The 24,986-nt window shown below is 39.9% G+C and overlaps 1 protein-coding gene across 4 annotated transcripts in view; it reads left to right on the top strand.

The window, feature by feature from the left end:
* Window positions 1-2,049: 2,049 nt before the first annotated feature.
* st3gal3a (ST3 beta-galactoside alpha-2,3-sialyltransferase 3a) overlaps window positions 2,050-24,986 on the top strand; it is a 36,118-nt gene continuing 13,181 nt past the window's right edge. For 3 of the 4 annotated variants that reach the window (XM_031875267.1, XM_031875268.1, XM_031875265.1), the window contains exons 1-8: window positions 2,058-2,296; window positions 4,369-4,517; window positions 9,053-9,098; window positions 9,319-9,411; window positions 15,682-15,776; window positions 17,218-17,281; window positions 19,713-19,808; window positions 21,382-21,568. In XM_031875267.1, coding sequence (XP_031731127.1) covers window positions 4,406-4,517; window positions 9,053-9,098; window positions 9,319-9,411; window positions 15,682-15,776; window positions 17,218-17,281; window positions 19,713-19,808; window positions 21,382-21,568 — 693 coding nt within the window. In that variant the 5' untranslated portion in view covers window positions 2,058-2,296; window positions 4,369-4,405. Of the gene's footprint in view, window positions 2,297-4,368; window positions 4,518-9,052; window positions 9,099-9,318; window positions 9,412-15,681; window positions 15,777-17,217; window positions 17,282-19,712; window positions 19,809-21,381; window positions 21,569-24,986 lie in introns of all 4 variants that reach the window. The other variant, XM_031875266.1, reaches the window with a different exon arrangement.

The following is a 24,986-nucleotide window of genomic DNA, read 5'->3' on the forward strand; positions in this document are numbered from 1 at the left end:
ACACCTGTCTTTGAGGTGGACGGTCTCCATCACACCTGTCTTTGAAGTGGACGGTCTCCATCACACCTGTCTTTGAAGTGGACGGCCTCCACCTCGCCCGTGGTCAGACACAGCTGCTTGGCTTGCTGGGTGACCTCTCCAGATGTAGATGAAGATGCTTCAATGCAAACCAAAAAGAAAAACATCCACTACAACTTGGTAAAACAATTTGACAATCACTTGACAGCTTCACTGCACTGATCACTCTTGGATTAATGCTTCTGAGTTACGACTAATAGGCAGTTATTAATTTATTATTTTTTTCTGTAAAATAAAAAAATTAATAGTACAAAAAACGGCTCATCACAATTTTCCAAAGCCCAATTTGACATCTTCAAATTCCCTGTTTGGTCTAACCAACAGACCTAATATTTGTATTTGCTCAGCTGGAAGTAAATTATGGTCATTGTTGCTGACAAAAAATGAAATTAATTGATTATCAAAATAGTTGCAGATCGACTAATTATTGAATCGGGGAATCCTTTCTGCTCAGTATCTTTTTTGCTGCAGGTATTGATAAAACTATCATCATATCACTCACCTCTCCTTAGTAGCTTACCTGAGTCCGACCATGAGCACCTGTCTCACTGCACAGGGACCTTGTTGTGGTCCTTGTTGGATCATGGGAGCAACCCAGTCCAACGTTCAGTCTCTGAGGACAACAGGAGGAGACGCAGGTGGTGGGGGTGTTGAAGAATGTTGGGTGTTTCCAACCACGTCGTTGGCAGACATGTTGCTGCTGTCTCCCTCTAGTTTGTTCTCACTTTGTTTCAGAAGAAAAACTCTCATCTGAAGGATACTGGGATCCTGTGACAAACACTGAAAAGAAACTTTAATAAGAAGTAAAATCAAGGATTAAAGCACCAGATGCAAACTATAGTCTTGGTTTGAGTCAAGATGAGAAGGAGCAGCATTTGTATGTGCTCGACAGTAAATATCTCCATCAGCTGACAGTGATAACAGAGTCTTTAATACTACTATTACTACTACTACTTCTACTACTACTACCACTAATAATAATAATAATAATATTGATCAAAGTAAAATGCTGTACTTCACTACTCTTATTTAACAGTTAATTACCCGCGAAAAAATGACCTTTTACGCAGCTTATTAAACACTATATATGCATTTTAAAAGAGTTAACCACCCAACAACATATTAAGTTGATCATTGGTTTCCCACAGTCTACAACTACTATTGTTTACTGTTGCTACCATTCAGCGGGGAACCAGCTAGGTAGCTGAGTAGGAATAGTAGGAATGATAAATGTCATCTTTAAATCTCTAATTTGTGATTCAACTAATGATTTGTCTTTGATTTCTCCATTTCAATCCCTCAAAGTTTTCTATTAAATCATGTGAAATGATTGTGTCATGCAGCCTGTTGGCTCATACGTGTTATTCAAAGATAATATTAAATGTAGAGAAAGAATGTATTTACAATGATAAAGAAATATTTATTATTATAAACCAAAAAAATAATAAGTTTGAAGTGAAATATTTTCTTACAACCATCCACTTCAAAAAATGTGCCTTATCTGTTAAATAAAAGCTTTTTTGATAATAAAGTGACTGGTAAGGCAGGAAAAACATTGGGTTCCGAAATTACAGATGAAGTGTTTCTAACCTGGGACCTAAAGAGGTCACGAAGTGGAGTATGACATGAATAAATCACTTTTTTTTAACGACAGTTGACACCGGTCCCCTGTGCCGCCGCCCTCTACGGTATTGAATATTAAATATTTATGCAACGCCCCTATGTTGTATAGTGATAATTAATGATCCTTGAAGTTTGAACCCTTAAAATACACCCTTTAATGGCTGCGGAATGAGTGAAACAGTTGCTAAATGTAATTTCACACTTACTAGTGATTAAAAATACATCAAATATTATAACCCATTCTACCAAGTGTGTAACGTTACATTTCCCGATGGACTAGGCGTCGTTAAATAGCGGGTTTTTTAATTGAAGTTTGGCGTCACGCTCTCTCCGTACACAGCCGGACCCCGTGCCGCTGGGCTGGACATATCCGGTGTCCCCCACTGAACAACCTGCAGCCCGCAGCCTGAACGGAGCGGAGTGTGCCCCGTTAAGTGAGTCGATACAATGCGGAGCTAGTTAAGACTACCGGGATGCTTTCACGTAACGCTAATGTCAGTGTTGACCGATGCACGTCGGTAAGTCGGTGGCCAACGCGGCGGCAGGAGGCACTGACGGCTTCGAGGTCAACTTGAAAACTAACGGTCTCCGTCCGGTAAGAGTCTGCGGATGGCTTGCTCGCCAGCGAGACCAGCTAGTCGTGCCTGCTGGCTACTTGATACAACGTTATTACATTTATTTAATTTCCCCTGACAGTCCATGTTGTCATATTCATGTCGTGTATTAAAAGGCAGCGCGTTTTTCTTCATCTCCCACCGCCAGCCGGCCAGCCGGCCGGAGGAGTAGCGGTGGTTATTACCGTAGCTTTATTACCGTAGCTAACGTTATATTACCGTAGCTAAAATGCGACCATTACTGTGGCGACAGCCGAACATAGTCTCTGAGCTGCGTTAACGCTAACTTAGCTGTTTGCTGCAATAACATCACCGTGCTTAATTTTTTTGGTGTTAGCGTCAGAATTGACACCGTTTCTCTAATGTTGCGTTCACTGTCAGTTGTTTTCCAATATGGAAACCCCGTCACTTCACAATACTCCATTTAACGTCCAGTGTAAATGTGATGAAGTGACCTAACGTTAGTGGTTAAGCTGGTTCCCCCTACTGACTCACCACTGCTGTCCTTATTCCTACTAAGTTTTCCTCACTGTGTCTATATTTGCCAATATTAAATATCACAACAGTTACACGACAAATATCGTGAAAATCGGACGCAGATAAATCTCCTCGCGTGGAACCAAATTGGCCTCCAAGCATATTGAGTTGCCGTTTTTCTAAAGTCAAATTCAATGAGAAACAAACTGTGAAAAAACATAAAGAAACGTTAAATCTTTATGTTAAAAAATGTTAAAGAAAGCAAAACGGTGTGGTGACGTGTGTGTGTGTGAGACAGAGTAAGCCTACTCTAAATACTACACACACTGTTTCTGTAATTAGACTCACAGTGTCACATGTTGCATCTCCAGTAGAATAAAATAATAAACTTTGTATAACACTACTGGATAGTAAAAGATGAAGCAATTTGGTAAAAATTGAAATCAACTAATGAATATAAATGATAATACGATTGCTAGTAAATCCCTCTATACTGTATATGATTATATATTTTTATTTCTTTATTGCTTTTTAGTGCAGATGGAGTGTGTATGAATAATAAGAAAAGGGGAATTGAGTCAGGGAAGTGGTAAATAACAAAATATTACTCATTATTACAATTTAGTCACAGTTCTACCTTGGCTATAACTGAACTGGCACAAAGTAGAGGAGCTCCAGAGTTGAAGGATGATACCAGTAGTTTTATATTTGCAAAACATGCTGCAAAAAAGTCCTCCCTTAACATGCATGGGGAAAATATGCACTGTGGGCCCCTATTGGCCTTGCATTTCTCCCATGTTCTGTGCATCGTGTGCAACACACTTTTATTTAGTGATATTTAGAGTTATTTATGACTCGGGTCTCCTGTACGAAACAGAGCCAAAAGATAAGGTGACCATGCAGGAGTTGCCTCAAGGCATCTTGTTACCAACATTTGAATCAACTTTCCATGCTATCCTCACAAAATGGCTTACACATACAGATATACAAATTCACTGACTCACATACAAATTAAGGTGGCATATCATAATTTTACACTAAGCTACTATCTAAATATACATCAACAATCATATTTTACATAGAGGATTCCTAGCATGTCTCTTTTAGCACTGTTTACAGATGCAGTGGACACTTCCAGGACCAATACATTATGGATGGATGATCTCCATTTATTAATAGACAGAGTATGTGGGAGTGTCCATTCCTTTTCAGATCAAATAAGAGAAGAGCCATTGTTCAGCATGAAAATGATCAGGAGGCACGGTATCGGATGCGATGTCAACCGTATCAAGCCCATTGGGCCTTAAGGCATCTTTCATTTCAGTTCACATCACGCTTCAGTGGTGCATACAGTTACTAGGACCCGAGTGGACCCGTCGTGACGAAGCCTCCGCACAATCTCCCTGGCTGGATTGCTACAAATGAAGTATCCTCCACAGGAAGACATGGGATGAATTTGACACTTCTGCTGACTGGGGCAGAGTCTCAGGCAGTCAGCGTCCATGGGGGATTGTATTAAGTAACAAAAAGCCGTGTATGAGCACAGGACTAACACGATTATTTCCTCCACAAACAGGCACCGGTGTGGGACGGGCCATGCATGCTAGCTGGAGATGAGAATGAAACCCAGTCGCCAATTCTTCCTGGGCCTGTGCTCCATGCTGGCCCTGGGATTCCTCTACTACTCAGGGAGGATCAGTTTACGAGGCTGGGGCCATGATTCATGTGAGTATTTCTCTGATAAGATAATGTCATATAAAGTATAACCTTTATTTGTTTATTTCATTAATAAGTGGCAGCTGCACCTGAAGTGTGACACAAGTCACACGGGCATCAAACGACAAAGAAACATCAAGTGAAAAAGGAGCATAGAACAAATCTAATAACCACAGTAGGGCTGGGCAATATCACTTCAAAGCAATATCACCATTGTCATCACACTTTATATCAGTAACGGTTAATAAACATTATCTTATCAGATAAACTTTTGAACAAGATTCCGAACAATAAATCATGGATTATGGCCACAGACTGTATATATGAAGTGGACGTTTTGAGGCCTCAAGTGTGGCATTTTGTCCGTCGCCATCTTGGATTTTTCTGACCAGTGAACAGAAGTTACCATAGTTGGACTGCGGAGGAGTGAAGTGGAAAGCTCTGTTAGCGGTAGCAAACTGACAATCACAAGGTAGCCTGCCCTAAATCATACTCTGCTTTATGGTCTATTTGACTCTAAATGGACCATAATTTACTAAATGAACATCATGCTGTATTGAAGAAGACTTTTTCCAGTCACTCATGTGAGAATATTCAAGATTATACAGATAATGGAAATCCACCACCATCAAGTTATTGTGAGTGTTTTTTTATTGCGCTGTAAGGTATGGTCCCTGTCTCCGGTACGGTTTCTCTCCATAGATCTGTCTGTTGGCTGTTGTTCAAGAGGTGCTTAGTTAAGTGAACGTACATACAGTAAAATCATCTCCTGCATTCCGTCTACGTCATCTTCCGTTTACATTGACAACAATGAACAATGGGGGGTACGGACTGTGTGACAGCACCATAACTTCTGCTGGTGAAACAATGCCTCCTTAAGAACTCAGCAGACTCTGACTGTGTATTTATGACTGTAGAGTTAGATTCTGTGTTGTTCTAAAGGGGAAGTGAGAAATGAATTCATCAAACATATCTATGTGACTAGAATTAGGTCGGTGAGAGAGTCATAATGTACATTGCCTGGCCCTCAGTCCTTTTTTTTTGGATTGAGAACACGGCTTTACATCCTTTATTGCAACATTAGCATTAATCGAGACCCTGACCAAACATTTGCTGAAGTATTCATCATTTTGGTGTTGTGGATGGCAGATGTTTCCTCTTTGCGCTCCCAAATCCACCCAATCTGTCGCAATTCTTCTAAAACACTTTTGCCACAAAATGTATCATAAAAATAAATCAATAACTGAATGAAAATTGTTGGTTGCAGCCCTGGTAGTGTTGGTGGTGTCATCAACATGATGTCTTTTTCTACCAGATGGGGGAGCCAGTCGGTTTACTTAGAGACAGGATGTTTCATCAGAGGCTTCAGTTTGCACTGTTATACTGTTTCAAAGAAGAAAAGCAACAGACATCCATCCTTTACTAAAATCTGGGAAATGAACCAACTTATTTCAATTTTATTGTTGCTTTTCTTCCATAAGTAAACATCTTTTTCTTTTCAGTCCGTTACTTGCAACTCAAGTTCTCTGAAAATACACTTAATTAAGAATTTACATTTTTATTTTCATTAAATTGGATGTCTGTGCACTGCTGGCTAGTGGTGAAGGCCTTCACTCAAAGTTCACAGAAGGGCTCCATTAGAAAAGTAGAGCCAAACTATTAGTTATTCAGTGAACTTAAGCTTTTCCCCAGTCTGTAAACTTTTGTTAGCCAGAAAAAAGCATGAGCCGACAATTCAGCTGTAGATGCATCTTTTCCAACCAGCCGTAGATGTTATGGCTTGTATATAATATCCAACAGTGAAGCAGTGGCTAGTCCTCGATCTGATTTGAAAGGTGCCATACCTCTTTCAAAGATGGAACATCCATCATCAATCTGAGTTTCATGAATTTCTGAGGAGTTCCTTAATACCATGCAGACATGGGCCACTGTTATAAATGTGCACATGTATAAATTGTTCACAAAATATAGTGTAACATATATAATACGGCGAGTAAGTTAAAGCTGATATTAGCAAACATATTTATCAATGAATATGACTGGAAAAGAGTCAAATTAGGCAGAAAGTTCAGGGTCAGAGAAACTGAATACTGTGCTCGACAAACGTAAATGAGACCCTTTCCTTATTCAAATGAAGGGGGAGTTGTTGGCCATTGCAGAAGAGACTGCATTTCCCAAAGTTCTTAAAGAACTTAACAGCCACTGAAAATCCTGTTTTTGCTGAGCTCCAGTTGTTCGTGTAGCATTTACTCAGAGCAAGGTCCGTACCTCCATGGCATCATGACAATATGATCATATCCAGTTTATGAAATTATATTGTGGAAATGATTCCAAAAATCAGTTTATTCTGACTTTTCTCACTCAAAACCACATGCCAGGATGGTGCGGACGTTTCTATTAGATGCAAATGAAATCGAGGAGACTACAGAAATATTGCAGACAAAAAAACCAATCGGTTGCTATGGCAATACACAATCATAGTGCACATTGCAATGGAAACAGAGGAATGCCACAGTGAACTGTACGGTTTGATTAGGTTGAGCCCTAACGACCAGAACTGAAAACACTACAGAGCAGCTTCACCACCCGACAAGAAAGCGAATGTAAAGAGGAATGAGACGTGCATCATTCATCACGTACACCTAAGAACTTCAACAACCCCATAGAAAACAACAAGTTCTTTATTTCACTCTGGGTTTATTTAAGGCAGAGAAAGTACAATAAGATTTATAAATATCTTTTACATGAAAAGATGTAACCTCTATTGGTAGTAGCATTGTAATAACAAACAGAATCATTCAAAGCAGAGCAAATTCAAATTCAAAGGTGTACCTGTGTGTGTTGCATTTTTCAGTTGCCGTTTATCATGAATGTAGCTAGGTAGGCTAGCTGATCAATAGCTTCTCTAACCAGGGACACAGCTGTCAATGGGCTCATTGAATTTTGAATTGTCCATATTTAGCTTTCACCTATGCACACATTCAGTGTTCAGATTAGAGTTTTTTGGCGGTGTCCCTTTTGCGAAGGCCATGTATCACATCCACCAAAAGCATCACATCCTGATCTCTACCTTAGTGGCACAAGCTTTACAAAGTTCATCAGTATCTGCCGTCGGTACTTCTTCCCAAAAGCAGCTATTAGTGTCAGGGCTGCAGGACTTTTGATGAAATGAGAAACACAATTTCTTTTTCAGAGAAAGAGTTTGTTTTCTTCCGTAACCAAAACAAATTATAACTATTTTCACATTTCTTGTCTGTAAAAGTGTCCCTATAAAGAAATTATGCGAGTATATGGAAGGTTTAGGCTAAACGTTGCTACGCGATATTTGAAAGGTCACGTGCGTCTGCATACACATGGCTGTAGAATTGAGAAGACAGATTGTTTCGTACTAAACATTACAAAACATAATACTTACTATCAAGTTAGGATATTTTTGAATCATTTGCAATTGTTTGGAATAACAAATAGGACCTTGCTAAGGACATTTGACACCAAATGTAATGGAACTGTACATTTGATTCAGGTCTGCCACTTTTGCAAAAAAAAAAGTTAATTCATTGACTGCACAATAAGCAATTTGATATTGTGTTTTTACAGCCTACACTAAGGGCAACTCACATAGACGTACTTGTCTTGCATGCCGTTACCGTCAGCATACCTAGCAGAGTAATATGTTCGCCAAAACTTCAGCTCCATTCATTTTGTTAATGTAACACCGGGTGTAGCCGAGGCTATTTGGTTTTCCAAGGTTGTCCACGCAAACAGAGACTCACCCACAAACTCTTTGGATGCTAAATGACTGTAATGATTGCCTTCTCCGATTTCAAACCCCGCCCTAAAGCATACTCTGCTTTATGGTCTGTTTGACTCTAAATGGACCATCATTTACTAAATGAACATCATGCTGTATTGAAGAAGACTTGAAACTAGAGATTGAGACCATAAACTCATGTTTACAATGTTTACTGAGGTAATAAATCAAGAGAGAAGTCAAGTCATTTTCTCATAGACTTTTATACAATCAGAGGAGTCGCCCCCTGATGGACATTAGAGAGGATGCAAGTTTAAGACTCATATATTATGTACCCATATATAATATATACCACCATATATACCCATATTGGCTTAACTCTTCAGATCCGGAGGTTACCGCCTGGTCTGACCACTGATTACCCTCAACCCTCCCCTTTCTGATTGCATATGCTCATGAAACAGGTCTCCCCATTCAAGTGTAGTGCAAAGTGGGGTTTTGGTCCTCCTTTTCTTCTATTGACAGAGAAGCTCATCTCAATCAGTTTCCCCACACCTTTCGCCCTACTGACTTGGCCTCCATTGCACATTTGTTTGGAGAGTTCGCCATGTTAACTAAACCAATGAGTGCAGTGTAGTTGAGTGCAAGTGGAGAATAGAATAGGAAGTCTGTCATTCTCCCACTACAGATGACCACAGACTGGACTGAGTTAACAGATGTGTTGAATGACTTCAAGGTCATACAAATAACTATAATATCCTAAATCATATTTTCTTCACTTCTCTTTGTCTAGTGTATGACCAACAGGGGTTCCTTGTGAAGCTGGATGGTGTTAGTCTGTAAGTATACATTTTACCATTTATATACTATATTTAAACCTTATATTTATATATAAACTGCTTGTTTTCAGGCACCGTATCAATGGTGGCACGAAGTGCATGGGCCAGCACTGTTGAATTGTCCCTACTGTTATTTACATTTCTGTGTAACATGTGCCGTGTGTATAATTTGTGTGTGAATATTCGACCATCACTTGACTCGATCCCCCTATGTCCACAGGCCGCTGGAGCTGATGTACAAGTACGGCAATCTAAGCGAGGGAGCCTGTAAGCCTGGTTTTGCAGCTGCCAAGATGACGGCCGTTTATCCAAAGTAAGAATATGCACAAGCCATCAAACATAGGTTGTTAGATACGACATGATCAGTGTGACCCTGGTGTTATCGCTTGTGCAATCACTGGTCCATCACATGCTTGTGGTAATGTTGGTGCTTGGGTTCTCCTAGAACATGATCACTACTTAGTTTGTTAACTTATCTAGTCTTTACAAATGTCCCCTCAAATGCATGATGTACACAGTGTAAGACAAGGTCACAAAATGAGACTGCCTGTTGTTGCATTTTTATAAAAGAGTTTTATATTCTACTGCAGTTTGTTTTTGCCCACCATGCTGTGGCTCTATTTATAGTTTTGAGGGCTAAAAAGTTATAAATGCTGTAATATTCTTTTTAAAAATGCGTTGACAGTAAAACATGAATTAGGTGGCCTTTGCCACTCCTCGTTTTCCCAGACGCTTAATAAGTTTAAAATCATAAAAATGTTAAAGGAGTGCTAGTTAACGTTAGCTGTTAGCAGCTGGTAAGCAGCATCCCAAATGATTTACATTGTGACGCTTTCAGGCTATTCAGCAAATATTAAAGCAAGCAAATATTTTTGCTATTCAGCAAAAAAATAGTACTGGCTGAAAGTAAATTTTAACGTTATTATGATGTGTTCAAATGTCATCATGTATATTAAGTTTTGGAATAAATCCAGTTGTTTGTCGGAGATGTTTTCAGAGCAATATAAATAGATATTAAAGAGGGAATTACAGTATAAGCTGTTTAACTTTCTAACAAAAAAACATACTATTGTAATTCACCTACTGCATGCCTAGAAACTGGCCTGCATCAGTACTCTCCATCAAACAGTCCTATTTTACAGAAAGCTCTCTGAGCTCAGAGTGGTTTGGTAGAGTAAAGATCCCATTTCTGCCTCTGCATTATTAAAGACCGAAGTCCCCACCCCGTTAAAACCCTTCACCTGCACATGTTTTCAGCACTATGTGTAAAATGAATGTGAACGCAGTGGTCTGACTGGGCCAATGTGTGGTGCACATGTATTTTTGTCCTCTTCTGCTCTGCCGTTGTCCCAGTGCGTGAGAAAACCTTCGGGCCAGTTCACATACCCACTTACTCTGTGAGCACTGGAGACACGCAACCCTCAAACCCACCAGGGCCTTCAGACAGCGGCGTTAATGAAGTGTGCTCCCAGAGTCCAGATTGAAACATGTTAAAATAACACAGGAGGATGAAGCTGGATGGATCTTTCTGACGTGAAACTGCTGCAAATACAGAAATGTGCTGCAAGTAGCTCACACGACAATGGAAACTGTTTCCAGGGGACTTTAAAAAGGGATGCACACGGCTGAAATTGAACAAAGCATACTTTTTACTTTTAGTACATGCTGCAGCTGCCCTTACTAAGTGCATACTGTTGCAAGTAGTATGCATGTAGTATGCATTTAATTTGGACATGGTAAATGGACTGTACTTATTACGTATTACGTATTTCTCTTTTCTAGTCTTCTGACCACTCAAAGCTCTTTAACACTACATGTCATCATTCACACACATTCATACACTGATGACAGGGATACCATACAAGGTGTCACCATCAGGATCTAATCATTCACACACATTCACACACCGTAGGCACAGCTACGGGAGCAATTTTTGGGTTAAGTGTCTTGCCCAAGGACACATCGACATGCGACTAGCGGAGCTGGGGATCGAACCGCCGATCCTTTAATCGAAGGACGACCCATTCGCCTTCGGACATAACCTTCCTCATGACATGGCACCTTAAACTTTGACCCAATTGCTCTTATCTCTACTGCGCAAAGGATTGTGGGTCAGAATAGCCAGAAAAGCATGCCGGCTTGCATACAGCAAAATGCGACTGGGTGTTGTAGAACATCCTCCATTTGACATACTATGTATCGGGACACTCTAAATCTTAAATAGTATAGTCGTATGGGTATTGGAATGCACAGCTAGCGGTTAGCCTCTTGCTCATTATTAGCCTGCCATTTCCAATAATCTGATGACATACACACAGTTAATTAATTGTGAAACATGTTAACTGGCTATGACATTAATAGTTACTTTCAGAACCCGTAGTAGGTGACAACAAGTTGGTAGAATTTGCTGACGTGACTAATCAAACCAAACCTCACCCTGGAGTGAGAAAGTAACATTATGTCTGATTTTACATGAAGCATATCTATGATTGAGGGATTGGATTGCCTCAACACAGCTCTCAACACAGCTCTCAACATGGAGATGTCTGAGCCGGCGGCCAGCAGCTAACGGTGCTAGCAGTGGACCGGTTACGTAAGCAAAGCACAGAGAAGCTCAGATTACAACACACAGTGACTTCATTCTCTCCTCCACTATATCTTTACATAGATAATAGCTGTTTGCTGCTATATTAATGCTCTGAAATTCGAATATATCACTGTTAAACATGAGGACATTTTCGATGTGTTACAATGTAATTTAAGGTGATTATCCCTTTAATGTTTCTATGAAAAAAAAACTTGACATTAAAATATATTTAAATTTGACATTGTCATAGTAAGGGTCATTCTGAAGAGGACTCATTTTATTATGAATGTTATAATGTCATTTAACTCAACTGTCCCTTTAATTTTCTCAAAAACAACAGTAAATGTCTTGAAATTTTACGGGGTCATTGTGAACATGACTCCAGCGAAAATGTTTGCAAACATCTGAAGAAAAGCATGTATTTATTTATCTATGTGTGTTTAAAAATAAGGGCATCGTTAATGCGTAAATTGGTGGTCATAGTCAGGAACATTTTGAGCAGAAATCCATCGCACATCTGTTTTATCAAACTGGGACTTCTTCGCTGACGGTTTCATTTGATATTTAAAATGTTACAAATGATTGCTTTAATTAAGTCTTCCTTTGTCGTTTTTGGCCGCTCAAAGTACCGGTACTGTAACAACACATACAGTATAGACGCGCATCCAAATCCAATAGGTGGCTGGCTTTACCGGGTTTATGCAAATACCGGCTCAGCTGTCTCACGGTGCTGCTGATGCACGGTGCTGCTCTGTGTTGCCTGTCGGTGATAGAGAAACCGACTCTGAAATAATTTTTATTTGAACTAATGTAGAACCCGTCACCAACAATAAGATAAACAATTTGATTAATGATATGTGTTACCAAATGATTCAGTGGAATACTAAAGCACATCAGTTAGCGCCAGTATTAAGTGGAATGCTTGTAGACTGCACTGGCAGTGACAGTAGACCTCTCAACCTGTGGAAAATGGTGAAAATGATTTCACACAAAACTTGAATTTGAGCAAAGCGTGAATGCAACTTGAATTTTCTAAATACACATTTTTAATAAACCCTGATAATCATAGTTATATATTTTGCTGATTTTTAAGAAGGTTTAGTGTTTCCATTCTTTTGTGACTTACGCTTTGCACCTTGACCAATTTCAGATCACAAGGCCAGATTTTTGGTGTTGGTGTACATCTTAAATTTCATTTATTTGGAGAAATAAAGTCAGTCCTTCCTGATTCATGGGGACTGAATCCACGGCCTTTATAGCAAGATGTTCAAGCTGGAAAGATACATTACATACACCATCAGACACGTCAACAGTGTTTTAATCTTATTTTTGTTTTTCATACCACTTATTATTTCTTTCTTTATTTAATTGTACTATTTTTGTCATTGTGCTGCTGCACCCACCAGTATCTTATCTCATCTTATCTTATCCTATGTTAGCTTATCTTAGCTTATCCTATCCTAGCGTAGTATGGAGACAGAAAGGCAAGATGCATCATTAGCATTTATTCACCGTGTTGAAGTGTTTTCAGGTTTCTTCCAACATTGACTGATTAGCAGCTGTTTTGTGTTTCCAAAATCAGAGCTCATTTGCAGTTCATTATGTGATATTACACATGAAGGAAAGGAGCTTCCAAAGCTGCAGGGGTTGACTCGGGTAAAGAAACACTTTTCCGTCTGTTTCACTTCTTCCACAGCAAAGGTTTATGCACACGTTGCCCTTTGGATGCTTAATTTTTCAAAATTGGACACTAATTATTTTAGCAATTAAAGCCAAATGTATTTGTTGTACAACCTTTCAAAGCAACATGGTTAACTGGAGTTTTTGTCATTTTTAAGTATTAAGGAGACCCTTTCACCCTAAATTGTAAGTTTGTAGTTACTTTATTTCTTTTTATTATTTACTGACCTTTTCCACTATTTTTCTGCTATATTTTATATCACTTAGATTGTAAATTAAAGAATTTTGTCACAAGGGATGTGGAAGCCTGAGGACACTCAATGGCATCGTGGTACATTTTTTTTTGTATTATAAATTCATGTTTCTTTTGTTACCTCTCAGCCAGGATCTTGACAAAATGCACTCAAACGGACACACCGTACGTACAGTACATACATGTCCAGTTGTGCTTCAACACGAAGCTCGACTGTTAAAGCCTAATTCCCCAAAGTGGAGACAGATGTAAAGATTAAATAGAGCATAGCATGGTTAATGCTGTGGAGCAACAAACTAATAGAATACACTTAACTGTGTAATTTTTCTTTTACATGCAATGTTGAACACACCTTCATTAGAGATGGACAGAAAGGTGGTAACCAGCCAGTTGGGCTATGTTCATGTAGAGTCAATTATCATCTTATTAAATCTTATTATCTTGTCACGTAGCCTTATTATTACTGTTTCTGTACACATCCTTAAAAAGAATAATAGTTTATAATGTATCCCTGTTGCAGATTTTATAGATATATCACACAACAATAATACTGAATACTTAACAACTTCAGACAAAAATTGCTTGCTTTTAGAACTATTGTTGGCCCACAAACACTTGACTGACCATTCTGCCAGGGACCACCAGATCCCACCATTTGTTTTGGTCTGTGTGACCTCATTTATACTTACGATAAGCCACTAAACGTTAAAACCAAGGGGGGATTTTATACACTTTTGGTTACAGCTAGCCACATTTATCTTTGGTATATAGGCTGATATTTCGTATCAGTGCATGTGTTGGCTGATGATTAACAAGACATCGCTGTACAAATTCGAGTAAAAATTGCTGCACAGTACAAGATTGTTTTGAATATGTTAAAAAAAAAGTAATGATAAAAAAAGACAATCGGCATTCTCAGATTTGTTTTATACTCACAAATATGAATATCAGTATCAGCCTCAAAAGTCTGTATCTGGCTGTACAAGAGGCTATGTGCACATCAGGGTTTGCCGCTGAATTTTCTTCCACCACCCCAACCTCTTCCTTTTAGTAATATTGATCAACGTAAGATTTAATGTTCAACTCTAATATGTTTGTTAAGGGGGAATTAGTGCTCCAGCAGAATCCTTGTTGCTGCTCTGATTCATACAGAGAGACGTTGCATTGTCTTTGTTATCAAACAAAGACAATGCAAAATTGCTTTAAACTTGCAGTTTCTCCAATGGCCATCAGGGGGCGACTCTGGTTATATAAATAAATCTGGTTGTATAGAAGTCTATGAGAAAATGACTCTCTTGATTTATTACCTCAGTAAACAATGTAAACATGAGTTTAAGGTCTCAATCTCTAGTTTTGAGTCTTCTTCAATACAGCATGATGCTCATTTAGTAAACTATGGCCCATTTAGAGTCAAATTGGATTGTTATGCTTGAGGGCGAGGCTACCTTGTGATTGATAAGGTTGTTACCAGAGCGTATACGCCATCTGTACGTCTCGCTGCAGTGCAAATATGGTCACTTCTGTTCACTGGTTAACAAATAACAAGTAGGCTACGGCCAAAATCTAAGATGGCGACAGCCAAAATGCCAAGCTTCAAAACAGCACTCCACAAACCAATGGGTGACATCACAGCGACTCTTATATATCGTCTATGGTTGTAAATGGTCTACAACCATCATCCATCAACATCAGGGTGGAAGATTTTTTAGTCTCATAGCAATCACAGTGTTACCTCCGGTGCTGGGTACTGGATCAGTCCCCAGACTATCCTGGTGGTCGGAAGTAGGCAAGCATTGCTTATTCACCTCACTTTAAGTCTCGATGGGGAGGTGAATGGGCCATACTCGCCTCCTTCCCAGTCAGTGAGCAGTGAGTCTGATTTGGTGAAGGGGAATTCTGTGGATTAGCTGGAAACACGATACTCTAAATCCTCTTAAGCATTCTGCCACGAATCGGTGCACCCGCACACGTCAAGGCCGTACGGGTCTTGGACAGATACTGCATCGACAAATACCACTTCTTCATTCATACTTGTTGTAACATGTTTTCTTTTATATCAACAGATTTAGCAAACTGGCCCCCATGTTCCTTGACCCAAACTACAAACGATTCTCCAAGATCGGCGATTATTCCCCCCCGTTTGGGGTAAAATCACAAGGTATGATTACACTTTCTTGTCTTTACAGTTGTAGGTAATTCACACAACTCTTGTAAAAATTTACAAGAGCCAAAGAGTGTCTCCTGGGTGCCTGCAGCTACCAACACCTTTGAAACTGTTCAATCTGCAGACAAACGTACTGATTTTAGATCAGTCATCAGTGCAACATACAGAAGCAGCATGTTTAAAAGGCACTAAAAGCACTCCTATCCCCGCACAAAAAAAGAACCCCACACAAAACAGCATTGGCAGTTCAATTCAAAGCACCTCGTAGTACCTGAGCATGTCAAATTTTACCCATTCATTAATTAAATTGTTTTCGAAAAAACCTAAATCAACACATAGAATTTAATGATGTGTTCTGGCCACAATTTTGGCTTTGTGTTGAATGAAAAAAGACGTTGCTTGAAAATGTTTGGATAGGCCTTGTTGGGAATAAACACTTTCATTGATTTCTAATGGCACCTTTTGGTTTTATTTTAATGCTTTACCAAAATAATGGTATGTTTTTGGTTAGAATATCTTAATTTGTGGAGTTTTCAAAAGAAATATTGCTAAATGTGTTTGTTTTGAATTAAATCTGCATTTTTCGGATTTCTGCCACCCCTTAAGGTTTTCATGCCACCACTACATATTAGGTTTAGACCTTTTAGTGTTGTCGAACTTTGGACGGAGCCAGGCTAGCTGTTTCCCCCTGCTTCCAGTCTCTATGCTAAGCTAGGCTCACTTTGTGCTGATCCTTGCTTTACACAAAGATCTGCGATTGATATCCATCTTCTCATCTATCTCTCAGAAAGAAGCAAAAAAAAGGTGCATTTCCATAAAAGTGGCATTATTTATTTTTACTGAACTTCTTGAGCTTGTCGGCTGGCTTTGCGTCTCGAGCAACAACACAAGTCAGTGTATAGAGGAGCTATTGGAGCGTGCCTAATAACAAATTGCCATTCAGGACTCACTTCCCTGCTGTAGAGCAGATGATCAGATTTTATTTTGGAGCACCGTGCTTCATGCTGTCATGGCTCTCTGCAGGTTGCCTCTCATCAGGCAGAGGAATGTGTTGTATAAAAAGGCTTCTCCCTTTCTCTTCAAAGCCCTCCCATTCTGCCCAGTGTCTCACACTATATGCATCGCTCCCTCCAAGGACCTAGTGGACTGTCTATGGGCTCCCACCTTGCTCAGCCACCCATCTGTAACGCTTGTATAACATTGTGACATGAAGAAGTGTCGGCCCACCCAGCCGCTGGCTCCCAGCCCTAACTCATTTATCACATCCAACGTGTGTGCAGGAGATGAGGGCATCGTCGCTGGATGGAGTGTGGAGGGGGAGAATTATTTATCTTTCTTCGTCATCTCACTTGTTTTCTCTGTCTGCTTCTGTCTCTCTCTCTCTCTCTCTCTCTCTCTCTCTCTCTCTCTCTCTCTCTCTCTCTTTAACCTGCAGAGAAGATCATAGATATTCTCCTGTTTGCTACTAAGAGCTATGGCCTTGGGGAAGAACTCGACAGGTGAGTCGGCGCCCGTTGTCCCGTCATGCTCTGATCCACTTAGTGCAGTCATCACAATTTTCCCTTCGGAAAGTCAGTGTATAACATTTGAGAGTGCACACACATTCAGGAGCTTTAAGACCAGTCCATTAAAAATCGCTTTATTCACCAAATGTATTTGTTTTCATCAGGGCCGTGTCTGAGGGTGTTTCCACTATTTTAGTTCATCAATGACACTTCTGTACTGTGTTGTATTCCAAAATCAAACCGAATATTTGAATGGTGTACAGTTTACAAGAGGGATTTAAATCAAATCCTTTGCATTTGATTGCCGTGCTAAAAAGTGGGCGGGCTTAGAATGTAGCCGGAGGACTACCTCGTGCAATCAGACCTTTTCAGATGTGACTATCACTAATAGTTCACTGATAAAAGCACTGTTTACATGACTGGGGATTATACAAAGAAGGCCAATTTCTTTTTAGATGCTTCAGAAACAGGAGGTCTTAAAAATCGACATTTCAGTAAATATTTTGCAGCCAAATCAAATAGTTTACAGGATATTCAAACTTTGTTTCTTTATAATGCATGCAATACTTGACATCTTTCTTTACAGTTCTTGTATAAAGGTAATAAAGTAGTCCATGAATATGAGATATGAGTTTACAGATAATTACAATCCCTCTTCGTCATAGTGGTGGACGTTGGTTTATGCCGTTTTGCCGGTTACACTTAAAGTCTTTTTGATTCTTCACAGTTCATTTTGTTTTTTTCTGCCCTCTGGAGTTTTGGAGAATAATGCAATGACCAGCACGCTGAACATAAACGCCTCCGTTCATGCTCGAAGCTGGCACGGCGTCTGCGGAGGCTCACACTACAGCGCCAAGCGCGAGTACAAACACAGCTTTTGCCGCTAAAAGCAGCAGAATTATTGATGGATGTGTGTCATGATGTTATTGGTTAAAATTGGTCGGTACTAGCTTACATAAGCATGCAACATATGTTGTTATAAAGGAAAAGAGATGATTGGATTTGTATTTCAAAATAAAACATTTTCTTTGCATTTCTTGTTAAATAGGTGCACAATATGACCATGGGTGTGATCCAAAGGAGTTTAAAAAAAAAAGTTTTTATTTCATCTCGACTTAAATTCACCCTTAAATTATAAAGTATAGAAAACTACACAGTCATCATCTTTTAAGACACGAGTGTACAAGAAAAATACAAACGCCAATAAATACAAAACATACAGCAAAACAGACAGCTTAAAAATAACTTTATTCATAACTATATTCATTTCATTAATGGGTAAAAAGGTTGAATCTCCATTAAACAATACATTAAACAAATTTAAAAGACACAGACACTTGAATCTCTTTCATCTCCTACTGTGTGTTTATGTATAACCTGAACTAACTCCTTTGCCAACCATCAGCTTACTGAAGCTCATATTGTTTTCAAAAAACTGCCCTTTTTTGAGAAAGCATGAACTCCACTGCATTTTACCAAAATGGTTTCAAATGTAGTTCTTCATTTGACCCTCTTGGACTTAAAATGCCTGAGGTGGAAATCAAAAATCCTCTCTTCTTCAGCGGTAGCTCCTCTAAATCTGCTGCTTCCTCTCCATATATTTGACTAAACCATGTGTTATAGATTCCAAACTAACTCTCTGTCCATGTGCCCTGAATGTCCAACATTCATGACCGGATCCCAGATCAGTTGCTTAAGTAACAGCGTTGTTTGACTCCACTTTGTTTTTTGTCTTTATATGGAGCTCATCAGTCTGGCGGACACTGCGAACCGACCCTGTTTCATCAGCCAGCTAAAACAATTAGGAATGTGTTTATTTTTCCACCCAGAATTAAGCAGCGCAGACTGAACACTGCACACATGCTGTACTGAGACTACAACATAATATTATGATCATAATATCATAAAAGTGTGACACATTGTTAACTGTTAATGCCTAAGACAGTCATTTACTTGAGTATAAATACTGACTAAAGAGCTGTGGCATTAATAATCCTCAGAAATCTTAGTTGTCTATATTAAAATATCAGCGGCTGCAATGAAGAATGAATGAATGTAAAGAGTTGGTTGAATTTCGTTCCAGCAGGTGGTTTGTTTTATTTTTTATTTTTTAAATTTCCTGGCAAAAACAACATCGCCGACACAAAAGAATGTGTTTTCAGGTTTATACTGAAATGCACCAATCGGAATAATTATCCAACAATACTTTGCTAAATATCAGTCAGGACAGTTTATTGATGGTGTAAAAGAGCAGGATCATCTTCAGTAACTGAGTTTAAGAAGGCCACCAGTTAAGGATTCATTCATTTTATTCATGTTTAGTCAGTGAGGCAAACATATTTGTTTCAACACACACCTGTTAGTGTCTTGAAAAAAAAGTATGGGGTAAATGACTGGAGTAAAGTAGCACCTCTCTGTGTTACAGCATGAAATGCAAGACTTGCATCGTCGTGGGGAACGGAGGAATCCTGGCCAACAGGTCTCTGGGACAGAAGATCGATGAGTTCGATGTGGTGGTCAGGTACGTGGGGACGCAGACGTACGATACAGACCGGACGCACTTTATGGAGACTTTTTTTTTCTGGAGTCAAGGGTCTTTGTGTCAAAGACTAGATGGGTCATAATTATGTTAGTGTAAAAGAGAATTAAATAAACAAATCAATTAATAGAGTACACTGTGGCCTAATTGTAACGCCTAGTTATATAAGTTACTGTCTCATCAGTTGTAACATATATAATAGGGTAAGAGTGGGAAAATATATAATAATGGGGAAACCTGGTGAACAACTGCCCCAATACCACAATCCAAAGCAAAGGTCTGAACATTGCGTCAGAAACAAACTGCACAAAGTTGGGTTTTATTTTAATAAGAAATGCTGTCGTTGTTATTCATGTAATATATCATTGTGGAGCTCTTTTTGCGCTCTTTATGGTGGAGCTAATTATAGGCACATTGGAGCAATATGAAGTCAGTTAGAAGAGCATTTTTACAATTTGCCCTATTGCATTGTTAGAGGTCAAAGGTCACATTCTGTAGTCCTCAGTGTCATTTAACTGTGACTGGTAGATAGATTAGAGTCAAAGCTTTAAAGGGACATATGAATTGATGATATTCTGTGTTGTTACCCTCTTTTACACTGGCTCTTTGTAAAATGATAAACAATAAATAAAGAAGGATAAAAGAGTGTGTAATGATGCAGGCATTGAGGAGAGGAGTGATAGCTCATGGAAAGCTACCACTGCTGCAATGATGCATGCATCATGTATACATCACTATGAGACCTGGTGCCTCCAGAATTGGTTACGATGGACACATTTTGGGGTTCTGGCTCATGTTAGCTACACTCTGAAATGATGTGACGTAAATAAAACAATAGACCACATTAGGTTTGCTAAGACTTGTGTGAACAATCAAACTTAAAAAGCTTGGCTGAACATTAAGGACCTAGCTTACTTCTGACTTTAATCCTCGACCCACAGTTAGCCCTGTTTCTGGTACTAGAGGCGGGGCCTCCTAGTTATCCTGCACCGGAACCACCTGAAGATCTTGGTGGTGAGTCTAATAGATCACCACTCACCACCATCGGGTCCCACATCTAAATGTTTAGGACTTTAACTACAACGGCCTTCAAATAGATCCTCGGAATATATGAATAGAGTTGGAGTGGAGTTTTATTTATTTATCTCAGTGGATAGTGAAATGTATTCTTATTATCTTCTCCAGGAGGATCATGTGATGTTGCACGTGTGCATGAGCACCATTCTAGTTTGGATAAATAATAGCTTATTGATTTATTTTATTGCCCACTTAAAGCTTTAAGGAGAGGTATCTATGTTTTTTATTTGATATTCATTTATTAAATACATTTCTTACTTTTCATTCATTTATTTACTTGTTTGTGTATTTTATTAACATAATCATGACACATCTGTCCGGTATCCAAAGACCGAGGGTAAAATGTGTGTACAAATTCTAAAGCATTGATGATGGACCATATATATACAGTATATATATATATATATATATATATATATATTATTTGATTATTTTGGGCAGGACATTTCATGATTGATTTAGCAGCTGTGTGTTGCAGGTTGAACGAGGCCCCGGTGAGGGGCTTCGAGAGAGACGTCGGCTCCAAGACCACCATGAGGATCACCTATCCAGAGGGGGCCATCCAAAAGACAGAGCGCTACGAGGCTCAGTCCCTATTTGTCCTCTCGGCCTTTAAAGCTCTGGACTTCAAGTGGCTGAGACACATGGTCTTCAACCAGAGGCTGGTAAGGCAACAGCGAATGCAGCTGTAGCCAGGCAGTGATGGGGGGGGTGTACAGTGAGAAGGTTTTTAATGCACATTTCTGATTTGTATGATTTAAAACCTGAGTGGAAACACCAAGAATTCACAAATATCACGACAAGTCAGAAACTTTTCTGCACCAATCAAATGTGAAAATATGTTGAAGTAGAATTACATTTATGATGTTTGCATAGGAATACTAACCTACCAACTTGGCAACACTGTAATGTGTCGGGGCCTGCATGTGAGTGAGGGGGCTTGGATAGCTACACAATTCATATTTTAATTACATATTTGGACAGTAGAAAAAAATTCTCTGTGGCTATAGCCCAAACGCCAGACCCTTAACATGCCCCAGGTAACCCTGTAGCATCTGATCAGAAATATGTTTTTAAGCCCGTAGCAGATTTGGGTTTTGCCCTCTTGTCCACACCCAAATAGTTTTAGGTCACTAAAACGGATATGTTCGCCTGATTATTAAAAACTCCGGTTCCTTGGACTTTCATCACTTTATATTGTAGAGTGACACTGAGCAGCAACTCCACTTCGGTGACGTCACGATGACTGCGTCCACTTCTTGTATACAGTCTATGGCTACAACACAACAGATGTTGAGGATGACTCATTTTCATTCCTGCCACCTAAAAGAGGCAAAACATTTGAAGTTACATAACACACAAATTAAAGGGTAGGAACTATTACTATAGTAACAGCATTACTAATCTTGAAACCTATATTTTTGTTTTACCGTGGAGGAGAGTTCATAGAATGAATGTTGACCCGACAACTCTGGTACGTTTTAATCAAGGCCAGAATAATCTGGGCGGCTTTGATTTCAACTCAAGAATCCCCAACAATGCCAAAGGAATAATAGACCAACAGCAGAACATTTTTCAGTTAAATTCGATTTCTTTAGGTAATAGCATAGTAAGTAAGTAGCGAGGCGATTTACAAAAAGATCAGAGTGATGCTCCTCATTGCAGGTACTCACTTTCAGAAACCTTAGATTGTAGTAGAGAGTGAGGGTTACCTTTGTGTGTGTGAACATAATAATCACATACCTGTTTATGAATAGTGTCCCACTGTTTAAGCTTTTAGTAGTTATTGTAAGCCTCAACATCGACCCAGCATACCAAGGTTGCCTCCTCCACTGCTGTGGCTACAAGCTTTATGGTCCTACATGCATGAGTGGGAATGTAACACATTCCTGCAGCCCGAGTCACAACATACCTACTTTGTACTCCCTCTCCGCTCCGCCCTGACGGGGGAAACAAACCCGGGGTCAAATGCTCATAGAGGTCTAAATAGATCCAAAAGGAAGTAATGGCTATGATCAGCTGGTCGGTTATCTGGAGCAGACTCACTCTTCTGGTCTTGTTGAGCAACAAACGCACAGTCCACCTGTTTGGACAGAGTGGTCTGTATCAGTAAGCTTTACACATAGTGAGCTCTGGAGGGAGGGGACAGGAATTGAATACACTCATCTTTTTGTTTATCCATCGGTTTACCAGCAAAAATACATTCTTAAAAAAACAGATTTGGAAACGTACTTCAGGTATACCTTATATATCTTATTCCATTGCTTAATTTTGATTGATGCACCTTTTGGAGAAGTGGTAGCAACTTTGACTCTCAGTACTGAGAATCCCCCCCGACGTCTAATGCACGCCTATCTGACTCCAACCAGAGAGTGGGGAGTAAGAGACCTCAGCTCCGATGCACATCAGAAAGCAGCTATCACTCCGCTGCTGCACCAGAGGCCAGAGAAGCAAGCCAGGGCTCCGTGTGGCTGACTCCGGGGTGGTCCTAGTCCTGGATCATGTTTCGCCTCCACTGACAGGTGGAAGTCTGTACGCTGTTGCAGCTGTATTGCTGCATCCCTCACCCTTTGTTGTCATCAACAGGCCCGTGTCTGTGTCACAGTGGAAGTGACTAACACTGATTTTTTTAGCTATTGCTGCCATCCACACCATGCTCCATCCCATTTATCTCTGGGACCTGAGGCCTATTTTTTACACCGCAAGTCTATCTTTTTATTTTTACACATGCATTTAAACATGCTTGTAGAACCCACATACTTCAAACATTTTCATTGCCGAGCAGCCAGAAAACAGAAAAGAACATCGCTCCTTAAAAACTGCTTTCTTCGTGCATATAAATGAATGTAGTTGAATGGTTAGTTATTTGTGGTTTCATCTGGAATCTTTCCCACAGTCAGGAATCAGAAAACACACGTGAATACATGATTTAGTATTAATTGTGTACAGTAGATCTTGTGTCGGTGCATCCATAAGGGCCTCAATACTGCATTATTATGGTCCAACAATGTCTGACCCCCCCCCCCCCCCCCACACACCCCTTTACACTTTCCTGACAGCAGAATTGTCAAAGAAAAGACGATCCAAAGCTCCCTTTTTTGTCTTTGTTTTTCTCACACGTCTTCTTCCGTCACTTTTTGTGTGTGCAACTGAGTTTGTACGATTCATTGAGCCAAAGCTACAGAGACACACACAGACAGAGTGGTTGGCGATGGGCCAGAGAGGTAATGTGAGGCTGCCTGGAGGAGGTTTGGACAGCAGGCTTTTCACCACGAAGTCCAGCGTGGACATCTAGGACGGATTTTCAAACAACATACAGAGTCTACTGAAGTCTTAAATCTCCTCTCCTCTGTAATCGCCCATGTACGTGGTCACTAGCATTGGCAGAATGGTTCTCTGTTAGCAGTGTGTAAAGGTAGTACAAGCGTACTGACTGCAGCTTAGTTGGTAAAACGGTTAGTCCTTTTAACTACAAGTTTGGTGGTTCGATCCCCGGCTCCTCCTGTCCTTGAGCGAGACACTAAAGCAAGACACTGAACCCCAAGCTGCTCTCCGGGTGCTTTACAGCAGCTCACTGTCAATGCTTAAGATGGGTTACATGCTGAGATCAAATTTCGTGTATGGACCTGTATGTATATGGAAAATTAAATAGTTGAATAAAACAGTAATGGTGTTAAAGGACTTTGAAGCTGATGAGACCAGCTTCATTTACAACAACACTTCAGGGCGGGGGGGATTAGGTTCCCTCCCTTAGAGCAGGGGAGTGCAGACAGCACACCAGTTAATGGACACACACACACTGATAGGGTATGAATGGGCAAGTGTTGGCTGGAGGAAAACAATAAGATACTATTGATGCTATAAGACAGTGATTCTCAACTGGTGGGTCACGAATCAAAAGTGGGTCGCGGACCCGTTTTCAGTGGGTTGCGGGCCTTTGCCTGACAAAAAAAAAAAAAGGGATTTTATTTTGAAGGGCATTTTTTATTCAGCGGAATTATTCCAGCATTTACGGCACTTGTTCAGCGGTGCAGGAATCACACCGACCAATGCGTTGTGAATCACATGTGATGCAGCTCAGCC

This window comes from Anarrhichthys ocellatus, unplaced genomic scaffold (genome assembly GCF_004355925.1).
Source record: "Anarrhichthys ocellatus isolate YVR2014 unplaced genomic scaffold, GSC_Weel_1.0 scaffold88, whole genome shotgun sequence".
Classification (NCBI taxonomy): domain Eukaryota; kingdom Metazoa; phylum Chordata; class Actinopteri; order Perciformes; family Anarhichadidae; genus Anarrhichthys; species Anarrhichthys ocellatus.